The sequence below is a fragment of the Garra rufa genome, chromosome 13, assembly GCF_049309525.1.
Source record: "Garra rufa chromosome 13, GarRuf1.0, whole genome shotgun sequence".
Lineage (NCBI taxonomy): Eukaryota > Metazoa > Chordata > Actinopteri > Cypriniformes > Cyprinidae > Garra > Garra rufa.
In genome coordinates this window covers 15839703-15867339 of record NC_133373.1, presented here as the reverse complement: position 1 = coordinate 15867339, position 27637 = coordinate 15839703, and the positions used below count along the sequence as shown (strand labels likewise).

Below are 27637 nucleotides of genomic sequence, written 5' to 3'. Positions count from 1 at the left end.
TGTGTTTGTAATTAGTCTGTCTATTTAAGGTGTGTGTTTTCACAGTACTCTTGTCGGTCTTTAATGTTATATGGATGTTTTCCCCTGGTGTTCCTGTGTCTGCCTGTATTCCGTTGGATTTATTAAACATACGTCTTTTACGTCGTTGTTCGTGTGTTCCTGCCTGCATCGTGACAGTTTTGTAAATAATTAGTTCATCATTAACTAATTACTTGTAAATTAACTTGTAAATGACTTGTAAATGAATTAACAAAACATACACAAATTGTTAGCATATCACTTATTAATCATTTGTGAATGTTTTGTAAATGATTATTTCATCATTAACTAATCACTTATAAAAGACTTACAACTGAACGTATTATAAAGTGTTACCAAACTTGCAATTGCGAGATATAAAGTCCAGTTCTGAGGAGAATTGCGAGTTCATATCTCACAATTCTGAAAAAAAAGTTGCAATAACCTTTTTTAAAAATTCAGTGACGAAAAATTGGCATCCATAAGTACTTCCAAGGACAATGGCAAAAAAGACTACACATAAAAAAGAAAATTAACCAAAGTTATAATGTATTTAGTGCAATCATTTGTGTCTTGAGTTGCTTTTAATACCATTTTACAAGTCAGAAATTATAAAAATATAAATGAAATCCCTCATATAAGCCAGTGTGTAGGATTAAACAGCAGCAAATCAAACAAAAATATATGAATTCTACACACAGCTATAACTTCAAATCATAATTTAATACAATGTTTCAGGCCTGCAACCTTCATTAGGGCATCATTATTAAGCAGGAATTTAAACACAGCTAAATTTAAAATACAAAGCAGCAAATGAAAGCATCATTACAATAATAGCCAATAGGTAACACATTAAAATAGGGAACACTTATTTACTATTAACTATGAATTTTTCCTCAATAAATTCCTAATTTGCTTCTTATTAATAGTTAGGTAGGTAGTTGTTAAGTTTAGGTATTAGGTAGGATTAGGGATATAGAATAAGGTCATGTAGAATAAGACATTATTAGGTGTTTAATTAGTACTAATAAGGCCTAATATTTTAGTAATATGCATGCTAGTAAGCAAATAGTTAAGAGACCGTAAAATAAAGAGTTACCCGCCAATAATGTACTAGAGAAAAGTGACATTTAGAAAGTCAGAATTCACCAGATTTTGAGAAGGACACAGGCCTACCTCTCACCAGCATTTTTTTTTTTTTTTTTTTTTTTTTTTTTGTGATTTGGACATCTGATTAGAGATGTTCTATTTCATTGTCTCTCCTTTTCTTTCTCTTTGTCTAGCACATATTATTGTCTGATTAAATTATACAGCTGAGAGCAATTAAAAATGAGCCCAGCAGGCTGCTGATGCTGCAGTGTGCAAATATCATCTCTTCTCTCAGGGAAAATGAAGACAGAGAATTGACATTAACAAAGTGCAGAACAAACACAAAATAAGCCAGAAATGGACAATACATACAGCATCACAAATACCACTGAATAAAAGAGACAAAATAATGAGGTGAAAAAGGACAGGACAAAAGAACTGGGAGACTAGGAGAGCGAAGGTTTGTTTGCAAGTGAGAAAGAGACCACTGAAGAATTGCTATGTTAGGATAGCAAACATGCTAAAATCAAACTCAACTGAAATTAGTTCTGTTTTCTTTGCACTTCATGTGAAAAGTGCTATTTCAAAATGATAACAGCCTATATGATATTCCTTTCCATTTGTTTTCCATTTATTATGATGAATGAATAAATGAATGAATGAATGTGTGATCTCTCACCTCATTGGTGGACAGAACCGAGTCCTCGTCCAGACTGAGAACTGCATCAGTTTTGATAGCGTGATGAGGGAAAAAACGGCCACTCATTGTCTGAGGGGAAACAGGAAGTGACATTCTGTGAGATTCTGATTGAAATTAGTTTACACATGAATTAAATGTACACATTTAGTTTTGGATTTGTTCAGAAATAACAATGCATTTTTTTAATGAAACTTTACTTTGACACATCCTTGTCAATCATCGCCTACATCGCCAATGACATCTGTTTGTGTCTTATCTGTTCATCAAGTGAAAGTCACAATAGTTGAACATCTGCCAAAGTACAATATGCTAATTTACACCTTGCGGAGAGAAAAAGGACATTAAATAAAAAAATAAAAAGGTGTAGTGAAACTTTTATGCCATTTGAGGTCATTGATAATTCAGTTTAATTGTGGATTGCTGAAGTGTAGTGTGGTGTTGGTGAATTGCGTACATGTTCTGCATATTACTGCTGAAAACCCCCCCAGCTAAAACCAGCCTAGGCTGGTTGGCTGGTCTTAGTTGGTTTAAGCTGGAGGTAGCTGGTTTTAGCTGGTGGTCTCCCAGCCTGACCAGCTAAGGCCAGCCTGACCAGCCTGACTAGGCTGGGAAAGTGGCCAAAACCCCTCTAAAACCAGCCTGCTGACCAGCTATGACAAGCTAAAACCAGCCTGGTTGACCAGCTAAAACCAACTAACCAGGTTAGGCTGGTTTTAGCTTTTTTTTTTTTTTTCAGCAGGGATGTATTTGTATATGTATACCAGTGTCAAGTCATATGTTTGTAGTCTCTCAGGGTGCAAATGCCCATTGGATAAGCCATTTGGCCCTAGAAATGACTATTTTATGAAAGAAGAAATGGTTACAGCCCACTATACATTATATACTATTACACCATAGACTATTGACTGTGATTTCCAAGGGTTAGGGCACAAGTTTTTATGTGGTGAGAAACAAAGTCTTGTTGCAAGGTACAAACTAGTTTGTGGATGAATGAATAGAATCTTTATTTTCAGAGTTTTGTTTGAGGCAAATAAACATGTACACTACTGCAGCATAACTGTAAATCCTACTAATGCTTTCAAAGTAACGTCAATAAAATAATCAGTACTCATTAAAGCTGGACTGGTATTCTGACTACAAAGTCAACACACATTTCTACTCCCCTTTTCAAAGGTGACCCAACACAGTTCCCAACTGCAACCTGTTCAGGTTGACATCTGCCTAATTTATTGTCAGAGTTGTAGACTTAGGTTTAGAATGTATAGCCTTTGACATCAATAACATAATATCAGATTGACCTGCACCCCATTTTTGAGATCTAATCGAATGACTGTGTGCCAGACAGTCAAAAGTACTGAGAACAGATTATTTATCCCAGCAAAAGGGAAGTCAGCATGGCATTGGATTTGGTCTTCAAATATCTTACAGATTTTCTCTGAAGGTCCTGTTTATACTGCCAAGCCGTTGAGAGGTTGACTGGCCACAGAACACTGTCGTAGCAAGACATGTTTAGCGAACAGTGTGACTTTGTGATATCAGTGATAGAGAGAAGGGGAGCTGTGTTCACCCATCATTCCCCCTGTGATTAGCCATTCATCACTGCCACAGTGCTCCAGAGAGATGATGACATAACATGTTGTAAAAAGTCTCAAGATAAAAAACTGACAAATTATGTCTAGAAATGTTAGAGTCTGTTGACAAATGTTAGATAGTGTCAACATACGGCAAAAATGTTAGATCAAATCTGTACACCAGGAATACGGGATTAGTCTCTTTATCAGATCCCTTTGGAGGAAATTTGTTTTGTCTAGTATCCAAACCAGTCAGCAGAGTTTTGTCTGAAAACCAGCTGACAGCAAGTTTTGTAAAACCCTGTCATCATTTATTGACCCTGATGTTATTTTCTAACCTGTATGGGTTTCTTTTTTTGTGGAATACAAAAGATGATATTTAAAAAAAAAAGTATGCTTGTAACTAAACAGTTTTGGTAACCATTAACTTCCATTGTATGGACAATGGCATTATAAATACATAAACATTAACATGGAGTCGGTTCTCTCTTTACAGCCATAACAACTTTAACTTTTCTGGGAAGAGATTCGACAAGATTTTGAAGTGTTTCTGTGGAATGTTTTGCCCTGTTATCCAGTTGAGCACTTGTGAGGTCAAGCACTGATTTTGGATGAGAAAGCCTGGCTCACAATCTCCATTCCAGTTCATCCCAAAGGTGTTGGATGGGTTTGAGGTCAGGGCTCTGTGTGGGCCAGTCAAGTTCTTCCACACTGAACTCATTCAAACATGTCTTTATGGACCTTGATTTGTGCTTTGTGTGAGAAGGGAACAGAAAAGGACCTTCCCCAAACTGTTCTCACAATATTGGAAGCACAGCATTGTCCAAAATGTCTTGACAAGCTGAAGCATTCCCTTCAGTGGAATTAAGATGCCTACCCAAACCCCTGAAAAACGTCCTCATACCATTTTCTCTTCTCATCCAAACTTTACAGTTCACACAATGCTGCCAGGCAGGTAATGTTCTTCTGGCATCTGCCAAACCCAGACCCCACAAAATGTTTCCATTGCATCAGAGTCCAGTTGTGGCGTGCTTTACATGACTACTTCCAATGCTTGCCATTGTACTTAATGTAATATGAGGCTTGCATGCAGCTGCTCAGCCATGGAAACCCATTCCATTAATTTCTCAACTATGGGATCAGCAGAGTGTTGGCGACTTTTACGCACCATGTGTCTCAGCATGTGAACCCACTCTGTATATCGCTGTACTCTGTACATGGTCTCTCACAGTCTGCTGTTCCTAAACACTTTTACTTTCTAATAATATCACCTTTCTAGTTGACCGTGGAATCTCTATCAGGACTGAAATTTCACAGTGATCTGACCAATCATAATGCTGAATCCACCGTTTTGTCTGACAAACAACGCAACAGGAGAGTTAGATTAATGTCAGTGAACTTTGATGTATAATTGTCTCTCCGTGGTTGAGACAACTCTAATGTTCATTCATGTTTATTTCATGCTATTATTAAGTGTTTTTTGTTTTAGGTTTAGTATGTGTTTGTGTAAGTAAGTAAGTGTGTGTAACCTGTGTTGGTTAACATTAGCCAATTAGCTGCACGGCCTTAGTGACATCAGCAGAAAGGGAAATTTGATTTAGTGGAAGTTGACTTGGAAGGTCTAATCCTAGTCTAGGTCTTGACTCAAACTATGCCTTTAATTAACAGAGCACAGTAGAAATTAACATTTCTGATATCATTTAGCAAAAGCTTAAAATCACTATTTGCCACAATCATTCTGCCGCACCATTAGGATGACACTGTTTTAATCCATTGCAGTAAATGGAGGCTACAGGGGAGGTTTAAACCTAATTACAGTATTGACACTTCATTAATACCTCTGAATAACTAATAACACTGTTCATGTGAAAAACTGACTTATTGTTAGGGTGGCATCCTATCGCAGTACAATGCTTAAATTCACTGAGCACGCTTTTTTTTTTTTACACGTTTGTAGCATAATGCAGTTTTGCAGACTGCATGGTTAGGTGCTTTTGTACACCTGTGGCAATGGATCTGATTGACACACCTGAAATCAGTAATTTATCCCAATACTTTTGTCCATATAGTGTATCTTCCACAAAAGAAAACTTTAAATCACTTTAAATCACAAGTCATCAAACCTGACTATAAACAAGCATTCAAAATTGAGGAGGACCAAATTTTGAAATTAGTTTAAAGCCAGGATGGAATGGAAGTTGCGATAGTCTTTTCATCTCTATTGTGATGTTTATCCGAGTAAAACAGCTTCTGGAATGTAGGGATTTCACCCTTCGGCAGGAGTTTGATTGACAAGCGATCTGACCGATCATAAAGCCAAATTCACCATTTTGTCTGACAAACAACCCAAACAGGAGAGCTAGATTAATGTCAGTGGACTTTGGTGTATAATTGTCTCTCCATGGTTGAGACAACTCTAATGTCTTTCATGTTTATTTCATGCTATAACTAGTAGTAAAGAGGAAGAAATCACATGGTATATTATCTCAAATAAGTGTGTGTAACCTGTGTGTCCAATGGTTAACAATAGCCAATTAGCTGCCTTAGTGACATCAGCAGAAAGGGAAATTTGTCTTAGTGGAAGACCAAGTTATTAGTCTTGATCTGGCCTTAAAAATATCTAATCCTAGTCTGGGTCTTGACTCAAACTATGCAAATAACCTACTGTGAGTCCAACTGTCTTTAATTAACAGAGCACAGTAGAAATGAACATTTCTGATATCTTTTAGCGAAAGCTTAAAAATCACTATTTCCCACAATCGATCTGCCGCACCATTAGGATGACACTGTTTTAATCCATTACAGTAAATGGAGGCTACAGGGGAGGTTCAAACCTAATTACAGTATTGACTCTTCATTAATACCTCTGAATAATTAATAAAACTGTTCATGTGAAAAAAAGACTGATTTTTTAAATCATAATAACTCTACATCTCTGGACCTGGGGTACTTGTATTCTCATTAGCAAAACAAGCTCTGACCCACCATAGGAGCAAATATAGATTCAGAGTAAAACGGAATAGAATCAATTGACTGCTGAGTTTTCATCATTAGTAAAGATATTAAATGTGTGCAAGCCGTGTAAATCATTAATGCATACAAAATTGAATCACAATGTCATGTTTTAAACTTTTTAAAATTAATTTTGGTTTAGATGGGAACAATAAGGGATATAAAACATACTTTGTGTATTATAGTGAATTATATAATATAGCCCAGCCCTATTGACTTCCATTCTATGTGCATTACTTAAAAAAATATGCATTATTATATGTCAGAGATGCTGTGACTGCAGCATGTAATATATGCATATCACTGCATTTATCATTCTGAGTCTTCTCTCATATATGTAGGGGTTCTGCAAAGGACTATGTAGTTATCTGGGAGGCCAGCTGTCTTTGTTGACACATGGCTCCTTCCTCTGATATCACTCCTTTTCCCTCAAGACACGCTTTATTTAACTGTAAAGCTCACATAATCTTCCAAAGGGACTGTCTGCCCTTTACTGTCTCTCTCTGTTTCCTTGCCTCTTTTCTTGCATTATATATATTTTAGAGATGGTCAATATTACATATTTTTAAAAATAGACACTAGTTTTATAGAAGCCCTCAGACATGGGTTTCAGGTTCACCTGACCCTGATTCAGGGGCGTAGCAACCGGGGGGGACGGGGCGGACACGTCCCCCTCACTTTTAGAAACAGGTGATTCTGTCCACCACACTTTTTTTGACCTAGCGCCAATATTTCCGCCCCTGGTCTCTGATTTGTTACTTAGATTTGAGTGAACTAACATTTAGCCAATTACAGCGCAAATCTCTTGGGCGTCTGCCATGAGCTTCAAATCTTGTTGCTCTTGTGAACAGAATTTATTATACTGTATGAACACCACCTTTGGGTCACATGACCATACTGTCCCCCCCACTTTTAAATTGGCTGCTACGCCCCTGCCCTGATTAGACACAATTCTTAAGGGGCATTCACATAAGACGTGAAAAACTGCTGGATGGAGTTCAATAGAATGGAATGGAAAGCGTTTTATACATGTAGCGCTTATGACACTATATAGAGTTATGACACTAAAGACTTCACAGCATGTCAGTAGTGCTGTAAGACAGGGTTTTACTATGCAAACAGTTAAAGCACACCATTTAGCATGCTAATTTAAGCACTGCCGCTAAGTAAAACAATGCTAAAATCCAGTTTAGCCAGTAGCTTTCTTCACTGGTTTACCTCTGTGCCATGTGTATTTAAATTAAGTCATTATGATGCAAATACACCTTATTTTATGTAAATCTATTTATAACTTTTCCCACAAAAGTCTGAGTAAAGACACTACTAAATTAACTATATTTTTTATAGCATGGCAGTAACAACAACAGCAGCAGCAGCAGCAGGAAACTCCTTCAAACTGGTAGCAGCATAGCACAACAACCTAAGGGAATGTTCAAACATACTCACCTGCGTGAATGTAGCAAATTGGAAATGTCTACAGTAAATCATTCCAGTGAAGGGGCTTGTTTGAATGGTTCATTTAAATATATAATAAAAAAAAAATATTTACAGATTTGTGTCCCTTTACTATTACTGTTCAAGTTATGTAAATTAGGGTATTTGGTTTAAGGCAGCATGAATTAATATTTTCCAAATGCATCTATCTTAACATGAACATTCATTTTTTTCCACCTTATAATTCCTAATCAAAATGTCATAACTCAATGTTCTCTCCAATCATTTCATTTGCATAATTTTTTATAATTTACTGTAATCTTGGATTCAGATCTGCCTCAATTAACAACACATGGATAGAACCAAGTCCTACTTTTTTTTCAGTTTTACTCGTACATAATGTGTTATACTCATCACAATATGGAGGAAAAGATCCATTTAATTAGGATTTCAATTTACCATTCAAGTTTGTTGTTTTTGTGAAAATAATTAATGACTGTGATTAAATATATTAATTTTTTGTTAATTGAGTAGTTATGTTTTATCCATAACATTATATTGGCTCTTCAGTGTGGTTGTTCTGTGTTGATTTTAGTGCTAAAACTATGGAAGCGTATTTCCACCATGGACATAGATACGTAATTACAAGTTACGAGTTAACATCTCACAACTCTGACTTTTTATGAACTAAGAATTGCAAGATATAACCTCGCAGTTGTGAAAAGAACAGTCTTTATTGCACATTTTGTAACTCACAATTGTGAGATAAAAAAAGAATTGTGAGTAAAAAGCTGCCACAGAATAAAAAATAAAAGTGTACAGTGGTGTGGGTGGCTGATTTTTTATTTTTTTTGCATGTTTGTCACACTAATGTTTTAGATCATCAAACAAATTTAAATATTAATCAAAGATAACACAAGTAAACAAAACATGCAGTTTTTGAATTAAGTTTTTTTTTTATTATGAAGAAACAAAATCCAAACCCACATGGCCCTGTGTGAAAAAGCGTTTGCCCCCTAACCTAATAACTGGTTGGGCCACCCTTAGCAGCAACAACTGCAATCAAGTGTTTGCGATAACTAGCAATGAGTCTGTTACAGCGCTGTGCAGGAATTTTGGCCCACTCATCTTGGCAGAATTTTTGTAATTCAGCCACATTGGAGGGTTTTCGAACATGAACTGCCATTTTAAGGTCATGCCACAACATCTCAGTAGGATTCAGGTCAGTACTTTGACTAGGCCACTCCAAAGTCTTTATTTTGTTTTTCTTCAGCCATTCAGAGGTGGATTTGCTGGTGTGTTTTGGATCATTGTCCTGCTGCAGAACCCAAGTTCGCTTCAGCTTGAGGTCACAAACAGATGGCCGAACATTATCCTTCAGGATTTTTTGGTAGACACCAGAATTCATGGTTCCATTTATCACAGCAAGTCTTCCAGGTCCAGAAGCAGCAAAACAGCCCCAGACCACCCTCTACCACCACCATATTTTACTGTTGGTATGATGTTCTTTTTCTGAAATGCTGTGTTACTTTTATGCCAGATGTAATGGGACACACACCTTCCAAAAAGTTAAACTTTTGTCTTGTCAGTCCACAGAGTATTTTCCCAAAAGATCATCAATATGTGTTCTGCCATTTTTGCCCAGTCTCTTTCTTATGGTGGAGTCATGAACAATGACCTTAACTGAGGCAAGAGAGGCCTGCAGTTCTTTAGATGTTGTTGTGGGGTCTTTTGTGACCTCTTGGATGAGTCGTCGCTGCGCTCTTGGGGTAATTTTGGTCGGCCTGCCACTCCTGGGAAGGTTCACCACTGTACCACATAATGGCTCTCACTGTGGTTCGCTGGAGTCCCAAAGCTTTAGAAATGGTTTTATAACCTTTTCCAGACTGTTAGATCTCATTTACTTTCTTTCTCATTTGTTTCTGAATTTCTTTGGATTTCAACATGAGCTTTTGAGGATCTTTTGGTCTACTTCACTTTGTCAGGCAAGTCCTATTTAAGTGATTTACTGATTGCTGTGTGGTGTGGCAGCAATCAGACCTGGGTGTGGCTAGAGAAACTGAACTCAGGTGTGATAAACCACAGTTCCCCTTCAGTCGTTTCACTATGAAGTTACATATGGGAACTCGCTTGAGAGTCTAATCATCTCTGAGCCTTATTCAAAAGGCCAATAAAAATTGGCGAGTGGCATTTGCATGCCAAGCCACGCCCCGTACATACGGGTATATAAGATGGCGGCATGCAGCCAGTCATTCAGATTTTTGCTTCAGAGCCTCTCTGATCGCTCGAGCCTTCAACAACAACAACAAAAAAAAAAACTACGTTCCTGCCTACAAGAGCTCTTCTCCGCTGACGTGCTGCCATCTGAAAGAGTTCTAAAAGAGTGTTTGGCAGCCGTCAGCGGGATCCTGCGGGCGGCCGTTTTCACGGCCATCAAAAAGCCTCCTGCTCTCCAGTGAGCAAGCCCCACTGAGTGCACAATGTGCCGCGGTTTCCTCCCTGGGCAGACCGGGACTGAAAGAGCAATTTCTCACGGCTGTGTAAAAACGTTATTTTCAGAATGGTTTTCCGGCCGTGCGCTGCTGGATGTGGCAGTTTCCTCACCTCTGAGGACGGACATGAACACTGCCTCACATGCCTGGGCCGAGAGCATGCTGAGGCAGCGTTTACGGATGGTTCGTGCGTTCACTGTGAACGCATGACCATGGTCACGCTGAAGAAATGAAGCTAGCGCAAGTTCTGCCAGGAAGACTCAATCGGTCGCGTCACTAATTACCTCCTCATCTCCCAATCATATAATTTACTGTAGCTTTAAAGGGTAGCGCTTACCATGTCTGAGTTCGCAGATGCTGTCGCTCCAGCACCTCCATCCTCCCCACCTCCACCAAGATGGAATCTTCCTCCAACTCCTCTACTCCACCAAGCTGGGTCATCCCTCTATTTACCACATCACTATCAATCAGGCTATCCCCTCCTTCATGAAGACTCAGATTGTCGTTCCTCAATCCACACCATCACCAGTTGGCCCCTTCCTGACTCCGCGGGGGGTGAGCGGTGCCCCCGCCTTCGTCTTCAGGCGGGATTCGCTGTTTCCGTACCCTCTGAACGCGAGTTACGAACGGGGCCTACGCCAAAGAACCTGATTGCTTGCTGAGCTTCTACATAAACGTAATCGGTATAGTATGAATTCTCCCGAGTCTTTCTGGTAGAACTGCCGTTCTTTTGTAAGACGGCTCCCGGCACCAGGGGGACTTACGAGTCACCGTGCAGTACGTACCGACGGCCTCCAAAGCCCCGTGGCCGTCTGCACCTCAGCGTGGCCCCGTCGAGTGGCTAGAGCAGTATGCTTCCCCGGAGTCCAGGCTGACCATCTCCTTTGGCGCTCCACCGGAGGAAGAGATGTCTGTCGCAGCATCAGAGGGAGAGTCCGACGATGAAGCGGACATCTCGGCGGGCCAGCGCCCCTCTGTGGTTGCTGTCCTGTCTGACATGGACGCTGAGCTGTCGGTGATGCTCCTCCGAGCCGCCAGGGGGATCGGGCTGGAGGTGTCTCATACGCCCTGGCCGATCCCTCTAGGCTTGGTGATTGGTTCCTGAGGGGGGCGTCTGCGGTACCGCCGCGCCCTTCCCCCGTTCCATTCTTTCCGGAGGTGCATGAGGAGCTGATTAGAACATGGCGGGCGCCTTTTTCATCTCGCCTACGCCCCAGCTCCTCCTCCCTCGCCACCCGGGGGGCAGCCCGGGGATATGAGTTGGTTCCCCAGGTTGAGCGCGCTATCGCGGTGCATTTATGCCCGCGTGGCGCTGCCACCTGGCGGGACCGGCCGCATCTACCCTCCAGACCGTGTGAGCGTTCGTCCGCTCTCGCGGGCCGCGTGTATCGCGCTGCTGGACAGGCTGCTTCCGCCCTGCATGCCATGGCCACCTTACAGGTCTACCAGGTGCAGGCACTAAAACAGCTGCACCAGGGTGGTCCCGATCAAGAGATGATGCAGGAACTCCGTGCCGCCACCGACTTCGCCCTCCGGGCGATGAAGGTCACGGCACGGTCTCTTGGTCAGGTGATGTCCATGGCTATGGTTCAGGAGTGAGACCTATGGCTTAATCTGGCTCAGATGGCAGACGCCGACAAAGCTCGCTTTCTCGACGCTCCCATCTCCCAGAGTGGCCTATTCGGCGACACTGTCGAGGACTTCGCCCAACAGTTCTCAGCAGTCTAGAAGCAGACTGAGGCCATTAAACACATCCTGCCCCGCCGCAAAGCTACCATTCCGCCGCCAGTGGCCCCGCCTCCGCCTGCCCGTCGCCGAGGGTGCCCCCCTGCGGCTCCAAAAACAACCCCAGCTCCTACTCCCGCCGAGGTCCATGAAGCCAGGCTGGCAGCCCGGCGCAGAGCTGGCCGCAGGAGAGCGGCGCCGCCCGCCTCTCAGGGACCAGCCAAAAGTACTCGCAAGAAAGCTGCAAAACATCCCTGACGCGGGCAACCCAGAGGTGATGGAGATTGCTCTTTGGGGGACAGTGACATCAACGTCCCCACTCCCGGTGGAGGGCCGGGAGCCTCTGTGTACTCTAATATCAGCCCACGGGTCGGCGGTACCCACCTTTTCACAGAAAGAGCTAATTTCCTCACCTCTGGGGCCTCGGCCCTGAGTTCCCCTTTCGAGCAGCACTTACACTCCTCGGAACCGGACTCGGAGCCTGATATAGCCAGCGCGGGAACCAGGGAAGAAGGTAAGCACTGCTTTTCGCAGCCAGACTCTCCCCCAGAACCCTTCGTTCTTTGGGGATAGTCCCCTTCCCTCTCCAGACTGCCCCACCACGGTCACGTCGGTCAATGTTCCCTTGATACCGCTAGCGAACCGGCTGGAGGCTTGGCTTCAGCTTCCCAGCCCCTCGCGGTGGTTGATATGGACGGTACGTCTCGGCTATGCGATTCAATTCGCCAGGCGTCCACCCAGGTACAGAGGCGTCCTTTTCACTACTGTCCGTTCGGACACGCATGCCGCTGTCCTGCGTGCGGAGGTTGCAGTCCTACTGGCGAAGGATGCAATCGAGCCAGTCCCTCCAGCCGAGATGAAGTCAGGGTTCTACAGTCCCTACTTCATCGTGCCCAAAAAGAGCGGTGGGTTAAGACCCATCCTGGATCTCAGAGCTCTTAATCGGTCCCTCCTCAGGCTGCCGTTCAAGATGCTCACGACGAAACGCATGCTAACCTGCATTCGTCCCCAGGATTGGTTTTCAGCCATTGACCTGAAGGACGCGTACTTTCACGTCTCGATCCTTCCTCGTCACAGACCCTTTCTACGGTTTACCTTCGAAGGTCGAGCGTATCAGTACAAAGTACTTCCATTTGGCCTGTCCCTCTCTCCCCGCGTCTTCACCAAAGTCACGGAGGCAGCCCTAACCCCTCTTTGGCAGTCGGGCCTTCGCATCCTCAACTATCTTGACGACTGGCTTCTCATAGCTCACTCGCGAGACCTGTTGTGCGAACAGAGGGACCTTGTGCTTCAGCACCTCGGCCATCTGGGCCTTCAAGTCAACCAAGAAAAGAGCGAACTCTCCCCAGTGCAGAGGATCTCTTTTCTCGGTGTGGAGCTGGACTCGGTCAACATGACAGCCCTGCTTCACAAACGAGCGCGCTCAGTCAGTGCTGAGCTGTCTGGACTTATTCAGACACAAGACAGTGGTTCCTCTCAAAACATTTCAGAGGCTCCTGGGGCATATGGCAGCTGCAGCCGCGGTGACGCCGCTGGGCTTGCTTCATATGAGACCGCTTCAGCGCTGGTTACACGACCGAGTCCCAAGACGGACATGGCACCGTGGCACACTCCGGATTGGCGTTTCCCCGCAGTGTCACCGCCTATTCAGCCCGTGGTCAGACCCTGCCTTCCTTTGGGCCGGAGTGCCCTTGGGACAGGTGTCCAGGCATGTTGTAGTTTACACAGATGCCTCCACCACGGGTTGGGGTGCTGTATGCAACGCCCGCCATCTACTCCTTTGGAGTCAAACGTGGCTGAAACTGCTACATGCCATTCACATACCAGGGGAACTGGCCCACCCGGACCTGGTTTCCAGAACTCATTTCCCTCGTGGCAGCCCCTCCCTGAAGATCCCCTTGAGGAAAGACCTTCTTACTCAGGGGATGGGCACAATCTTGCACCCGCGTCCCGACCTGTGGAACCTGCATGTCTGGCTCCTGGACGGGACGCGTCAGACCTCGCCGGCCTCCCCCAGGCCGTGGTAAATACCATTACTCAGTCCTGAGCTCCCTCTACGAGGCAGGCTTACGCACTGAGGTGGGGTCTGTTCGTTGACTGGTGTTCCTCTCGAGGAGAGGACCCACAGAGATGCACGATTGCAGTAGTGCTTTCCTTCCTGCGTTGTAGCGCAGGCTGTCCCCTTCGACTCTCAAAGTGTACGTTGCTGCCATTGCAGCGTATCACGATGCAGTAGATGGAACATCCCTGGGTAAGCACCAACTCATCGTGAGGTTCCTGCGAGGTGCAAGGAGGATTAACCCTCCCAGACCGCACCTCGTACCCTCTTGGGACCTCTCCGTCGCCCTCCGCGGCCTACGGGAGGCCCCATTTGAGCCACTTGCGTCAGTTGAGCTGAAATTCCTGTCATTTAAGACAGCACTCCTGACTGCACTGGCCTCCATCAAGAGGGTAGGGGACCTACAAGCCTTCTCTGTCAGCGAAACGTGCCTTGAGTTCGGGCCCGGTTATGTGCCCAAGGTTCCCACCACGCCCTTCCACGATCAGGTGGTGAACCTGCAAGCTCTGCCCCCGGAGGAGGCAGACCCAGCTTCTGCGCTGCTGTGCCCTGTTCGTGCTCTGGGCATATACGTAGACCGTACTCGGCACTTCAGATGCACTGAGCAGCTCTTTGTCTGCTTCGGAGGTCAGCAGAAAGGGAATGCTGTCTCCAAACAGAGGTTGGCCCATTGGGTGGTAGAAGCCATCTTCCTGTCTTATCTGTACCAGGGAGACCCATGCCCCTTAGGTGTTCATGCCCACTCCACCAGGAGTGTTGCCTCATCCTATGCGTTGGCTCATGGCACCTCACTAGCAGATATCTGTAGAGCTGCGGGCTGGGCGACACCTAATACCTTCGCTAGGTTTTATAATCTCAGCGTAGAGGCCATATCCTCCAGTGTCTTAACTTAAGACTTCAGGTGAGCGGGAGGATGGCTGGTGTCGGCTTGCTGCGCCATTCCCACGTGGATCCGTGCGCCATTTCCCAGAATGTTCCCTCCGGCGAACCCTGGGTTCCTCCATGCCCCGCAGTCAGGCCTAGATGCGGAGTAGTCCCTGACTGTGATCCTGCTTGGGTCTCCTTCGCCCCGCAGGTTGTGGCTATATTTTTCAATATTCCAGCGGAGAAGACCGCTGTTTCCCTCGTGTATCCCTAAAGCTTATGGATATATTGAATTATTCTCATTTCCACATGTGAAGATCTCATGTGCTCCGCCCCCCCCCCCCAACCAACCCCCCAACCCCCCCCAATCCATGCTTCAGTACATCTGGCATCCCTGCGGGGCTCCCTTTACTGGCCCCCAGGGCGTTGGGAAGGTTACGTTACAATTTCCATCTGCTGACACGTCCGCCTGTCAGCACGTGGGGTTGTGCGTAACGCGGCTTCAGGGTCGTGGCCTGTTCCATAGGGTCTGTTCCCATATGTAACGTCGTAGTGAAACGACTGAAGGGGAACGTCTAGGTTACGAAGGTAACCTTCGTTCCCTGAAGGAGGGAACGGAGAAGTTACATCCCCTGCCACGACCCTGGCGTCGCGCTGATGCCGGCTCGATCCGGCTCTTCAGCAAAAACCTGAATGACTGGCTGCATGCCGCCATCTTATATACCCGTATGTACAGGGCATGGCTTGGCATGCAAATGCCACTCGCCAATTTTCATTGGCCTTTTGAATAAGGCTCAGAGATGATTGGACTCTCAAGCGAGTTCCCATATGTAACGTCTCCATTCCCTCCTTCAGGGAACGAGGGTTACCTTCGTAACCTAGACGTTATGTTTTAACATTCATTAAAAAAAACCCCTTCATTTAAAAACTGCATGTTGTGTTCACTTGTGTTATCTTTGATTAATATTTAAATTTGTTTGATGATCTGAAACATTAAAGTGTGACAAACATGCAAAAAAATAAAAAAAATCAGGAAAGGGGCCAACACTTTTTCACACCACTGTATGTGACTTTTAATTTCACAATTCTGACTTTTTTCTTGCTTTTCTGAATTTGTCCCCAAATTCTTTTCCCTGAATTGAGTTTTTAAGTTTATATATCAGATATAAACTTACAGAGAAAGTCAGAACTGTGACATATAAACTTATAATTGCAATTGTGAGATTAAAAGGTTGCAGTTCCCTGTTGAAAAAAATAAACAGCATGCTTCAAAACATACCTGACCAGCATACGCTGTTTTTTTCAACAGGGTTACCTTTTATATTTCTTTATTCCGTGGCAAAAACAAACTTTCATATAAAACAACCTACTCAGCGCATGAAAATAAACTATGTATCAGCAAATGCGATTCATTTTTCAACACCCTGTCTACCTTTCAGTTCATGCCATCCAACACGGCTAATAAACCTCAATAAGATGCCGCAGGACAGGACTTCCCACACACACGTGCAAAATAAAACACATGCATACACACTCAAACTGTCTCTGGTATGAACTCTCCCTCTCATGACCTCTACAGATTGCACTTCTAGTGAAAACCAAGTTCATGCTTCTCAATTAAGCTTTTATCTCAGTATTAAACAACTATAATTTATCTTGATCAGGATTCAGATAAAAGCGTGTTATGATTTGGATGTGGCGTTTGATAGCTTATTAGTCACAATATGATTTAATTTTGACAAATGGCTTTTGATTAAAACTTTGATTATCTATTTCACACTTGTTTGACACATTAATTCACACTCCTTTCAAAGTAAGTAGCTGCATTTTATTTAGAGCTCTGTATTGTGTGCATGTTTTTTTGATCAAGATGGTTTTGAAAACCATTTAGTGTTTTTAATTATTATCAGTTATATCACTAAAGACTAAATGCCTGGCCTATAATGCATATAGTAAGATATTAACACTTTTATGATGCTTACACTGAAAAGCATATCTAATACATCTGAATTATTTTTTTTAGCTGATTTAGGTTCTTTGACTAATGTAACTTGAAGTAAGATTTTTTTCCCAATTCAGTTTTTCACAAACAAACAAACAAACAAATGATTGGAAGGTTATAAATTTATATCATCCAAACCTTCTCGCAAAACTTTTAAAAAGCAAATATGAATCCTGTAAACTATATGGAGGCAAATCCATTAATGCAAATTCAAAAAGCTGTTAGCATCTTGATGAATGATACTCAGATCTGCCTGTCATGATGATGATAATTGAAATGTCAATCTCATAATGAATCTCGTGAGATGATAAATTGTTATGTTGGGTCATTAATGTGTTTGTGCATTAGACCTTTACAGTTCCCCAAAGGAAAGGCATTTTTAAGTGGCCTAGATGACCCCTGAACTTTCCTCTTTGGCATTTCTTCTGTCTGACTTGATACAACTTTGTCTCTCATAGCCAGACTTCTGACTATCAGCATAATGTCTGGTCCAATTTGCAGCTAATTCTGTACAAGAATATGTTTTTATATGTCATTTTAGTGGCTGAAAAAGTACATACTATAATAACAGATGTGTGCAAATATGATTCTTATCATCTTTTATAGATTTGATCCCACTAACCTGGCAAACTGTAATAGATGGTGGTGGAAAGGATGGTATGAGTGTTTAGGAAACATACCTTCATATGCATATCTTTTGCTGTAGTGTGTTAGTAGGAAATATCAGTTTACATGTCCAAACATTAATTTTGCTATTAATTGTAATAATCCAGTGAGATTTTTGTTTGCACAAGGAGTCTGACAACAGCCAGTGCTCCACACAGAAATCTAATCTCATTATCATCTAGTCTGACTGGTATGACAGCATTTTAGTGCCCATAAAAAAATCTAAGATTGCAAGATTAAAGGTATAATATTTCGAAATAAAGTTTAAATATTACGAGAATATTACATTCCTTTTATTAAATTAGGCTATACTGTTTTTTCATTCCTTCTTATGTTCCTTTGTGTTTATATTGTGCTATAAACTTGAAATAAAGAGGAAAAACACATTTATAATTTGTATTTTCTGATAAAACTGACAGAATTTGAAAGCTGAGCTGTGTTATAATTAAAGCAACAAAGCACAAAATTATTGCAATTACTGGGTGGCTGGCATGTTACAAATAATGAATGCAAGACATTAAATATTATTTATTTTACTAAATTATACCATGAATAAAACAGCTTGTGAATGGTCGCTTATACACCTCAGAAAAGATTGGACACCACAGAGGTTTTTTTCCGGAGTAGATGGTGAATTTTCACAAAGAAAACAAATGCGTCATTGTAATTAAAAAGACGACTGATTCACATGAATACAGTGATCTGTCCCGCCACATTAAAAGTGTGAAAAACACATTATTGCTAGACACATTGTATTTCGCTATAAAACTGGCAGATTTTGAAAGCTGAGACTGTTTTTGTATTAAAAGTACCAAAAAGCACAAAGCTTATTGCTATTATTGGGTGGCTAGCACACTACAAATAGGTCTAATGAATGCAATCAAATACATGAAAAATTATTTCCAAGCATATTATTTTCCAATCCAGGCCAGTTGCATGCACAGTCTATACTCTCAAAATATTTAACTTTATTCTCGAAATATTTTGACTTTATTCTCGAAACATTTCAACTTTATTTTCAAAACATTTTAACTTTATTCTTGAAACATTTCAACTTTATTCTTGTCATTTCTACCTTATTCTTGAAATATTTCAACTTTATTCTCGTAATTTCAACTTTAATCTCAAAATATTGTGACTTTAAACAAAAAAAGCTGCTTTAAATGCAAAGGAGCATTTTGGAGACATTGCTACAGTTCTGCTAGATTGTTTCAGTTTGATCTGTTTCTTCATGTAATTTCAGACAGACTAGATCTCTGTGTGGGGCACTGGCTATTGTCAGACTCCTTGTGCAAACAAAAATCTCACTTGATTATTACAATTAATGGCAAAATTAATGGTTGAAAATGTAAACTGATATTTCCCACTGACACACCACAGCAAAAGATAGAAATAACTTATTTAAAACAATTTTTAGCTTGTGAAATACTATTTTTTTAATTAATTTTGGCCGCCACTGTATATCTAGGTATAATTTTTATTTACATCAAACCTAAAGCTTTATTTGTTCTTTGCATATATATTGAATAAATAGTATATCTCCAAGGTAACATATGCAGGGACTATTAAGGTTGCTATGGCAGACATACAGAACTGATAGAAACACCTTATATAACAGGCTTTAGTCCACCTGCATTTGATAATGTGTTATATTTTCATTTGGATGTTAACCAGTGAGCAAGAAAACAGAATCCAGTGTTTAAAATGACAATCTGCTTTTTAATGGCATACATCTACAAACCTAGATAAATTGCAGTTATCCTCTAAACAAATGTAGTTGAATTATCATAGGTTTTACTAAAATACTCATCCCTGTCAGTGTGGTTTTAAGACATATTACAATAACAAACTGTCAGGTTAATTTATGATAAATCTGCTTACAAAAATGCTCAGCTGTGTGAGGTGTCCTGTGATTATTTTGGATGTGTTCCATGCTCCACTTAAATTACACGTGCAAACAACCTGAGGCATAACAACTAAATTATGAAATCAGTGTGTTAACCTTAATAAAGTGGTGCACTGATATATATTTATTTCAACTTTATTCAACAATTTCTTCTCTTCCGTGTCACTGCACATTCGCACAGGAGTCAGTGTTCTGACGTAGAACCCGGATGCACTACACTTTATTTACAAGCAGAAGACGCATGCTGTAGATAAAACAGTCTTCATAAACATGTCTATAGATTTCGAAAGAGAGGGTAACTTGCAATTTATTATTTATTTTTTATTTATGAAAATTATTCATACCCCTGGCAAATTTTGACTTAAAGCTACTTTTATTCAACAAGCAAGTTTTTTTTTTTTTTTTGACTGGAAATGACACAGGCTTCTCCCAAAAGATAATAAGACAATGTACAAGAGGCATCATTGTGGAAAAAAAGTATTTCTCAGCTTTTAATTACATTTGAACAAAAAGTGGCATGTCCAAAATTATTAATACCCCTCTCAATAATCAATACCTTTATTGGCCTTTATCAAGGCCAAGTTTCTCTGCAAACTGCCTGATGTTGTTGTTGAGAATTTTGATGTATTGCTCCTTTTTCAAGGTGCCATTTACTGTGATTAGGTTCCCTGGTCCACCGGCTGAAAAACAGCCCCAAAACATTAGGTTCCCACCACCATGTTTGACAGTGGGGATGGTGTTCTTTGGGTTGAAGGCTTCTCCTTTTTTACGCCAAATGAAGGCCAAACAATTTAATTTTTGATTTATCTGACCATAAAACAGACGACCAGACGTCTTCTTCTTTGTCCAGATGAGCATTTGCAAAGGCCAAGTGGGCTTTTGTGTGCCTTATCTGGAGAAGTGGTGTCCTCCTTGGTCTGCATCCGTGGAACCCAGCATTGTGCAGTGTCCGTTGGACTGTCTGCCTTGAGATGTTGCCACCAGCAGAGCCCAGATTCATCAGGATGGCCTTGGTGGTGATCCTTGGATTCTTTTTTACCTCACTCACTATCCTCCTGGCCAGCACAGGTGTCACTTTTGGCTTCCGACCACATCCTCTGAGATTTTTCACAGTGTGGAACGTCTTGTATTTTTTAATAATACTTTGCACTGTAGCCACTGGAACTTCAAAACATTTAGATATGGTCTTATAGCCCTTTCCTGACTTGTGAGCAGCCACAACGCGCAGCCGCAAGTCCTCAGTCAGCTCCTTTGTCTTAGCCATGACTGTCCACAAACCAACAGCAAAAAGCTTCTGTTTTTCACCTGTTGAGTTAATTAAAACAGCTGTTCCCTCAGGTTAATTAGGATGCTTTAGAACAGCTTGGACTATTTGGAATGGTATAGAACTTTGGATTTTCCCATAGACTGTGACAGTTTGCAAAGGGTATGAATCATTTTGGACATGCCACTTTTTGTTCAAATGTAAATAGAAGCTGAGAAATATTTTTTTCCACAATGATGCCTCTTGTACATTGTCTTATTATCTTTTGGAAGAAGCCTGTTTCATTTCCGGTCAAACAAAAACTTGCTGGTTGAATAAAAGTAACTTTAAGTCAGAATTTGCCAGGGGTATGAATAATTTCGGGCTTGACTGTATTTGAACCAGAATATACAGATGATGAACTAAGTCAGAACGCAGACTCCTGTGTTTTGTGAATGCACGTCGAAGACTGGCACAGAAGAGAAGAAATTGTTGAATAAAGTTGTTATTTTTGTTTTCTTTGTGCACACAAAGCATTCTCATAGCTTTATAAAATTACGATTGAACCACTGATGTCAAATGAACTATTTTAACAATGTCATTACTACCTTTCTGGGCCCTGTACGTGTCAGTTGTGTTGCTGTCTATGTATGTCAGAAAGTTCTTGGATTTTTCCAAAAATATCTTAATTTGTTTTCCGTAGATGAATGGAACAGAATGTCTTATGGGGTTTGGAACAACACAAGGGTGAGTAATCAATGACAAAATTCTAATTCTTAGCTGAACTATCCCTTTAAGTTCTTCAGCAGTTCTGCACTACAGTAGCTCTTCTGTGTGATCAGACCAGATGGAGTAACTTTGAGCTTTTGGCACCCATGACCCTAATACTGGTTCACAATTTGTCCTTCCTTGCACCACTTTTGACAGGTACTATGCACTACATTCCGAAAACATCACAAAAGACTTGCCATTAGATGCTCGGACCCAGTCGTGTAGCCATCATTATTTGGCCCTTCTCAAAGTCACTCAGATCTTTTTATTACACCCATTTTTGTTGTTTCCAACACATGGACACATTCAAAAATGACTGTTTATTTGCTACCTAATATATCCCACCTCTTGACAGATGCCATTGTAACGATATAATCAATGCTATTTACTTGACCTGTTAATGGTTTTAATGTTGTGTCTGATTAGTATAGAAATTTTGGAATTCTCTTGTGGTGCACGTATGTTCACGGTTTGCCATATCAAAAGTGCTTTAAGCAACTTTTCTAAAAATGAACAAATCTACTGTAAATGTGCTCGACACTCAAAATGTGTTAACTTCACAAAAATATCGAGTTAAACATATAATTTGTCTAAGATCTTTTAATTCCTCACATTTTCCATTGACTCCCTAAATGCCTAAATTGCTACATTTTCATATGAGATAAAAAAACTAAGGAATAAGTGAGGAGACAGAGTAATCCATCACATTAAGTTGCTCAGGCTAACTGTTTCTGCAAATAACACATGACAAGAAGATGTAAATGAGTAAAACATGTGCAAAGAGGGATGACGGTGAGCAGACAAAGTCTGAAAGGTGCTAATGATAAGATACATTCAGAATATTCACATAACCACCCACACACAGCTGTGCAGATATCACACATACACACGCACAATTTATTTCAAATCATTTTTAGAGACTTTAAATGGTGACATCTGTCCTGTTATGTGTTATTTGGTTTTCTTCTCACTGGAAAGTTTGAGTATAGCTTTACTTACCTATACTTTATGTACAAATTTGTCCCCAAATGTTAACCAAACATGGCAAAATCTTGCTTGGTTGAATTTGAAAATGGTTCAAATGATTCAAAAATAAAACAAGTCTTTATCTAGAAGTCTTTGTTTACGTGTGCATAGTTTTTGTTGCATGTGCATGGTAGTGCCAAGAACTGCATGCCAAACCAGCATGCAATTCCTCTCTTAATTTTATCATCTTTCTTGTTCGCTCCCCTCACCTTTCTTTTGCCCTCAATGATGGAGAGGGGTGTTGTGATGGAGGGCCACTTGTTTCTGGGTGGTGGAGGTTTCTCACAATTCCACAGCACTACAATCTGAAAGCACATTAAAACACATGAGCTGCACTGCACATTTCCATACGTGTGCAAACCATGAGAATTTATTGTTAGATTGCAACCAGTTTTTGTAGGTGCAGGTGTGAATTATTACAACCCACATGCACAAAGTAATCAAAATTTCTCAACAAATCCCATACTCATTTATTAGTATAAAAAATAGGTGTGAAAGCCACTGGAATAATTTAAAACAAACTAGAAATTATCAAGAGACTTCTCATTTTTAGTAACTGTTAATTAAGGGCATTTTCAGATACAATCTAATGTTAGCTCATGTGAAAAAAAAGTGTGGGTAATTGTAATAAAAGTGTATTTCATATCTTTACTTTCATTCAGTCGTAAATAACACGCAATTAGGTGTTTATATTAATATTCTTCAGTATATTCTTTTACAGTGTATTATTTACAAACTAAACACTTTTCTTAAAGTATGCAAAAGTGTCCTTTTTAAGGAAATTCATTATCTGTATATTACACAATTTAACATCAATCTAAACCGATGCAATGTCAGCTGACAAGAAGTTGTTATTTAAAGTAGTTCAACTTTATGCAAAGGAGCAGTGACCCATTAGCAACAGAGACAGTGAAGCTAACATGATCTGTCACTTGCCAGATACCACGGCCAGACTGAGTGTATGCTAGGTTTGCACAGCCAGACGTTTGACTAGTTTTACATGATTAGTTGCTGCCCACATACAGGGACATAATAAAAAATGATGTGTGGAAAACCATGTCAAAAATCGTGGGCATTCTAAATGAGTTTGATTCATGCATTGATAATCATTCATCTTGTTCATGATATGATGCATTAGGCAGTACTGCAATTAATATACCAACACTTTCCTTCCAGAAAGTAAAAGGAATAGCACATCTAAAATGCAAAATCACCAACTCCAAAACCTTTTGTTCCAAAAACCTGTTAAAGTATTTTGTATCTAGTCACTAGTGAAAAATAAGTACACTAAAATGTATTTGTAATACATTTATTTGATGCTAAGAATACCAAAAATACATTTACATACTTGTATGTAATAAAAATACTGTATTGTACTTAATGAAAATACCCTGCAATTGTATTTTTACAAAGTCAGCTAAATTGGAACAAGAAATGTTGTGCTTAATGCACTTTAATTAAGCAGAAGAAATGCTGAAGTCCAATATATAAATATATAAGTAAATTTGATGTTGTGCTTAAGTTTAACTATTGCAAATATTCTTCAAGTACACTTTAAATATATTGCATTTAAAGACAGATATTTTTCAAAGATCATACAATTCTCATTAATAGTGACATTAAAACACATTTTGGACTGTTCACTTCCAGAACAAAAATGTACCAATAATTTACTCAGGCCCTTGTCATCCAAAACGTTCCTGTCTTTCTTTCTTCAGTCATAAAGAAATTATGTTTTTTTGAACAAAACATTTCTCCCCATAAACTGGACCTCTATGGTGCCCCCAAGTTTGAACCTCCAAACTGTAGTTGAAATGCAGCTTCAAAGGACTCTAAAAGATCCCAGACGAGGAAGAAGAGTCTTATCTAGCGAAACGATTGGTTATTTTCTTAATAAATAATTACAATTTATATACTTTTTAACTCAAAAAACTCAAAACCTCAAAACTTCAAAATCATCCTACATTGCTGTTTTAACTTTTTTGTGAAGGGTGTTTGATCTTCTTTGCATGTTCACTTTGTAAATAAGAAAATGAGATTGGAGTTTTTCGGCATACCCTAACTGTCTTGAACTGGAATACACAGAGTTCATGCAGCGCTAGACAAGATGAACATTTGAGGTTAAAAAGTATATAAATTGTCAATTTATTTAGAAAATAACAGATTGTTTCACTAGTCCTACTTCCTTGGCTGATCGTTTAGAGCCTTTTGAAGCTGCATTTACACAGCATTTTGGAAGTTCAAACATGGGGGCACCATAGAAGTCCACTATATGGAAAGAAATCCTGAAATGTTTTCCTCAAAAAAAAAATATTTTTTGACTGAATAAATAAAATGAAGTAAATTATCTGTAAATTTTTGTTCTAGAAGTGAACTTCTCCTTTAATACTAAGAAAAGTGCAACTAAAGTTTGACTAATATTTTTGCATCAGTAAGTTTTGAGCGATACGTCAATGTTTTAGATTAGAGCTATACTTAGTGTAAAATAAATGTATGGAAAATCTCATTTACATACAATGAAAGTGAATGGGGACCAAAAGCCTGCCAACTTTTGTCAACAAATGACAAAAACGCACCATAAAATTTATTTGTTATTGACTGATGTCTTGTAATCCTCATGATGCACCAAATTGTGAATATGTGCATATTCAAATCGGGTAAATGAGATTTGAGAGCCACACTGAAGATTTTCAGGAAATAGAATAATACTTTGGTCTTTTCCTCACACAAAGCTATCAAAGGAGTTGAAATATTATTAATATTGTGGTGCGTAATATTATGACATATTATGCAAACAAGTCATATTATGAAACTTCAACTGTGTTTTGTTTTATTTATTTATTCGTCAAAAGCACCCTACTGGACATGTTTTAAAGAAGAAACGAATTCAGAGTGAGAAAATGAAGACACATTTTTTTTTTTTTTTTTTGGGTGAGTGGTTCTTATTTTTACCAGATAATATAGCAGTTGTGTAGGCTGCCAATAAAGCAAGAACTCTAACCAACCAACAATGTGACCTCCAGCAAAGAGTTGCTGGCAGTGTGAATGGCACTTAACCTGATGTACACTTGCAGCATAGATAATAATGGAAGTGTTGTCTTTGTGTCTCAATATATTCTCACCTGTGCACAGAACTTGGACTTGGCGACCGCATGGATTAGTTTGAATATGGGCTGTTGTTGGTACTGTAGAGGTGTGACCGCTTGAATGACGGCTGTAAACTCCTGAGACGGACTCTTACCTGCGGAAATCACAGAAATGACTTTAGTGCTTTTGGAAAGTCTATATTTGCTGGTGAATTTTTTTGCTTAAATCACGAAGCACATAAAAATGCAGTTTTCACACACTGGGAACGGCAGATTAGCCTTTATGAAATCAGTCTTCAGCGGCATCAGCCTCCGGTGTGTAACATCTCTCTGCATTTGTATCAGTTTGCTTTATGGCAGCCGTTCAAAGAGAGCACCTGTTTATCTTTGTTCCTCCGCAAGGATTTGCTTCATTTATCTACGTTTGCGACTGCGACTCCAGAAAGCCGACAGCTACATTAAGTCTCTATTACATCACAATAAAGGTTACTACAAAGAACAATAGAGAACCAGAGAGGATAAAACTAGTAAAATGAATTGATCAAAGCTATGAAACTTTCCTGGTTAGGCCGTAAAACAGAAGAGAAGTTCATAATACATCACAGTGACAGTAATTACGCTTAGTCAGAACATCTATTATCCCTGTTTCCCCTCTGTAGGGATTCAGACTCTATAAAACAGAACAAAACAAGAACATGTGAACACACGCACGGTCTGAAACACGTGAACAAAAAGGCCACACACACAGACCACACAGAAACAAACCACACAAACAAACACAATGAACTACAAACAAGCTAATCCACAAGCACTTTTGGTTTGATTTTAAAACGTATTATTTAAAACATATTATTATTATTATTATTATTATTATATAAAACCTCTCGTGAAAAAAGTACACTTAAAGGACTTCCAGTGCAAAAATTTACGGAATATGTTCTTACCTCGTTGTCATCCAAGATGTCCATGTCTTTGTTTCTTTAGTCGTAAATCTGCATTGAAACTGCATTTTGGAAGTTCAAACTCGCCGGCACCATAAAAGTCTACTATATTTTCCTCAAAAAACATAATTTCTTTACGACTGAAGAAAGAAAGACATGAACATCTTGGAAGACAATGGGTTGAGTAAATTATCTGTACATTTTTGTTCTGAAAGTGAACTACTCCTTCAAGTATATTGAAATCTTATTTTATAAGTAGAATTTATCTTAAAGTAGAAAAAAACATGTTTAAAAAATAACTGTAATTCAGGAAATAAATAAATAAAGGCCCCTCTATATTTTAAATCATGTTTTGCTGTTTTAAAGCAGTGCACTTATTTTGATGTATTGACTAACATATTAAAGCACATGTAAAGTAATTAATTACATTATATACAACTGTAGTGCGTCAATATTATATTTAAAGTTAAAAGATTTACATCAAATTATACTTAAGTTTACTATACATGCTTGTCAGTACTTTTTTTATAAACTTTTTTTATTTAAAGTTTTTTAACTATATATTTCAACTACTACTTGTAATGTACTTTCCCTGAGATACAAATATTACAGATTCAGTTTCTGAGGTGTTTAAATAACTGAATAATCCTACTTAACTTTTATTTATTTATTTATTTTCAATTTATTGTTACTTGTTACTTGACTATATAATTCTCTATTCTGGTCAGTAATAGCATTCAGTGGTTACGTATTTTATTTAACATCTAGTAATTTTGTAATGGAGTTGTTTATTTATTTGGCAGGGGCTTTAATCTGCAAGTAAGAAAAATAGCAAAAAAAGGAACTCACTCAGGTCTTATAGTATGTAAATAAGTTTGTTCCCCACCGGGAACTCAAGCTGCGTCCGAAAACGCTATAGGGAATGTCTTCAGCGTGACACGCTCTGAAACACGTGTGTAATCCGACCAACAGGAACACGAAACGTCACCGCGTCGATGACGTCATCACGCCGAGTCCCTTTCTCCTGCTTCA

At 40.0% G+C, this 27637-nt stretch overlaps 1 protein-coding gene across 1 annotated transcript in view; it reads right to left on the bottom strand.

The window, feature by feature from the left end:
- The window catches only part of LOC141283190 (exostosin-1), a 370248-nt gene that overhangs the window by 24219 nt on the left and 318392 nt on the right, over positions 1-27637 (bottom strand). Inside the window, 3 exon segments of the mRNA XM_073816472.1 lie at positions 1787-1876; positions 22788-22883; positions 25701-25819. Coding sequence (XP_073672573.1) covers positions 1787-1876; positions 22788-22883; positions 25701-25819 — 305 coding nt within the window.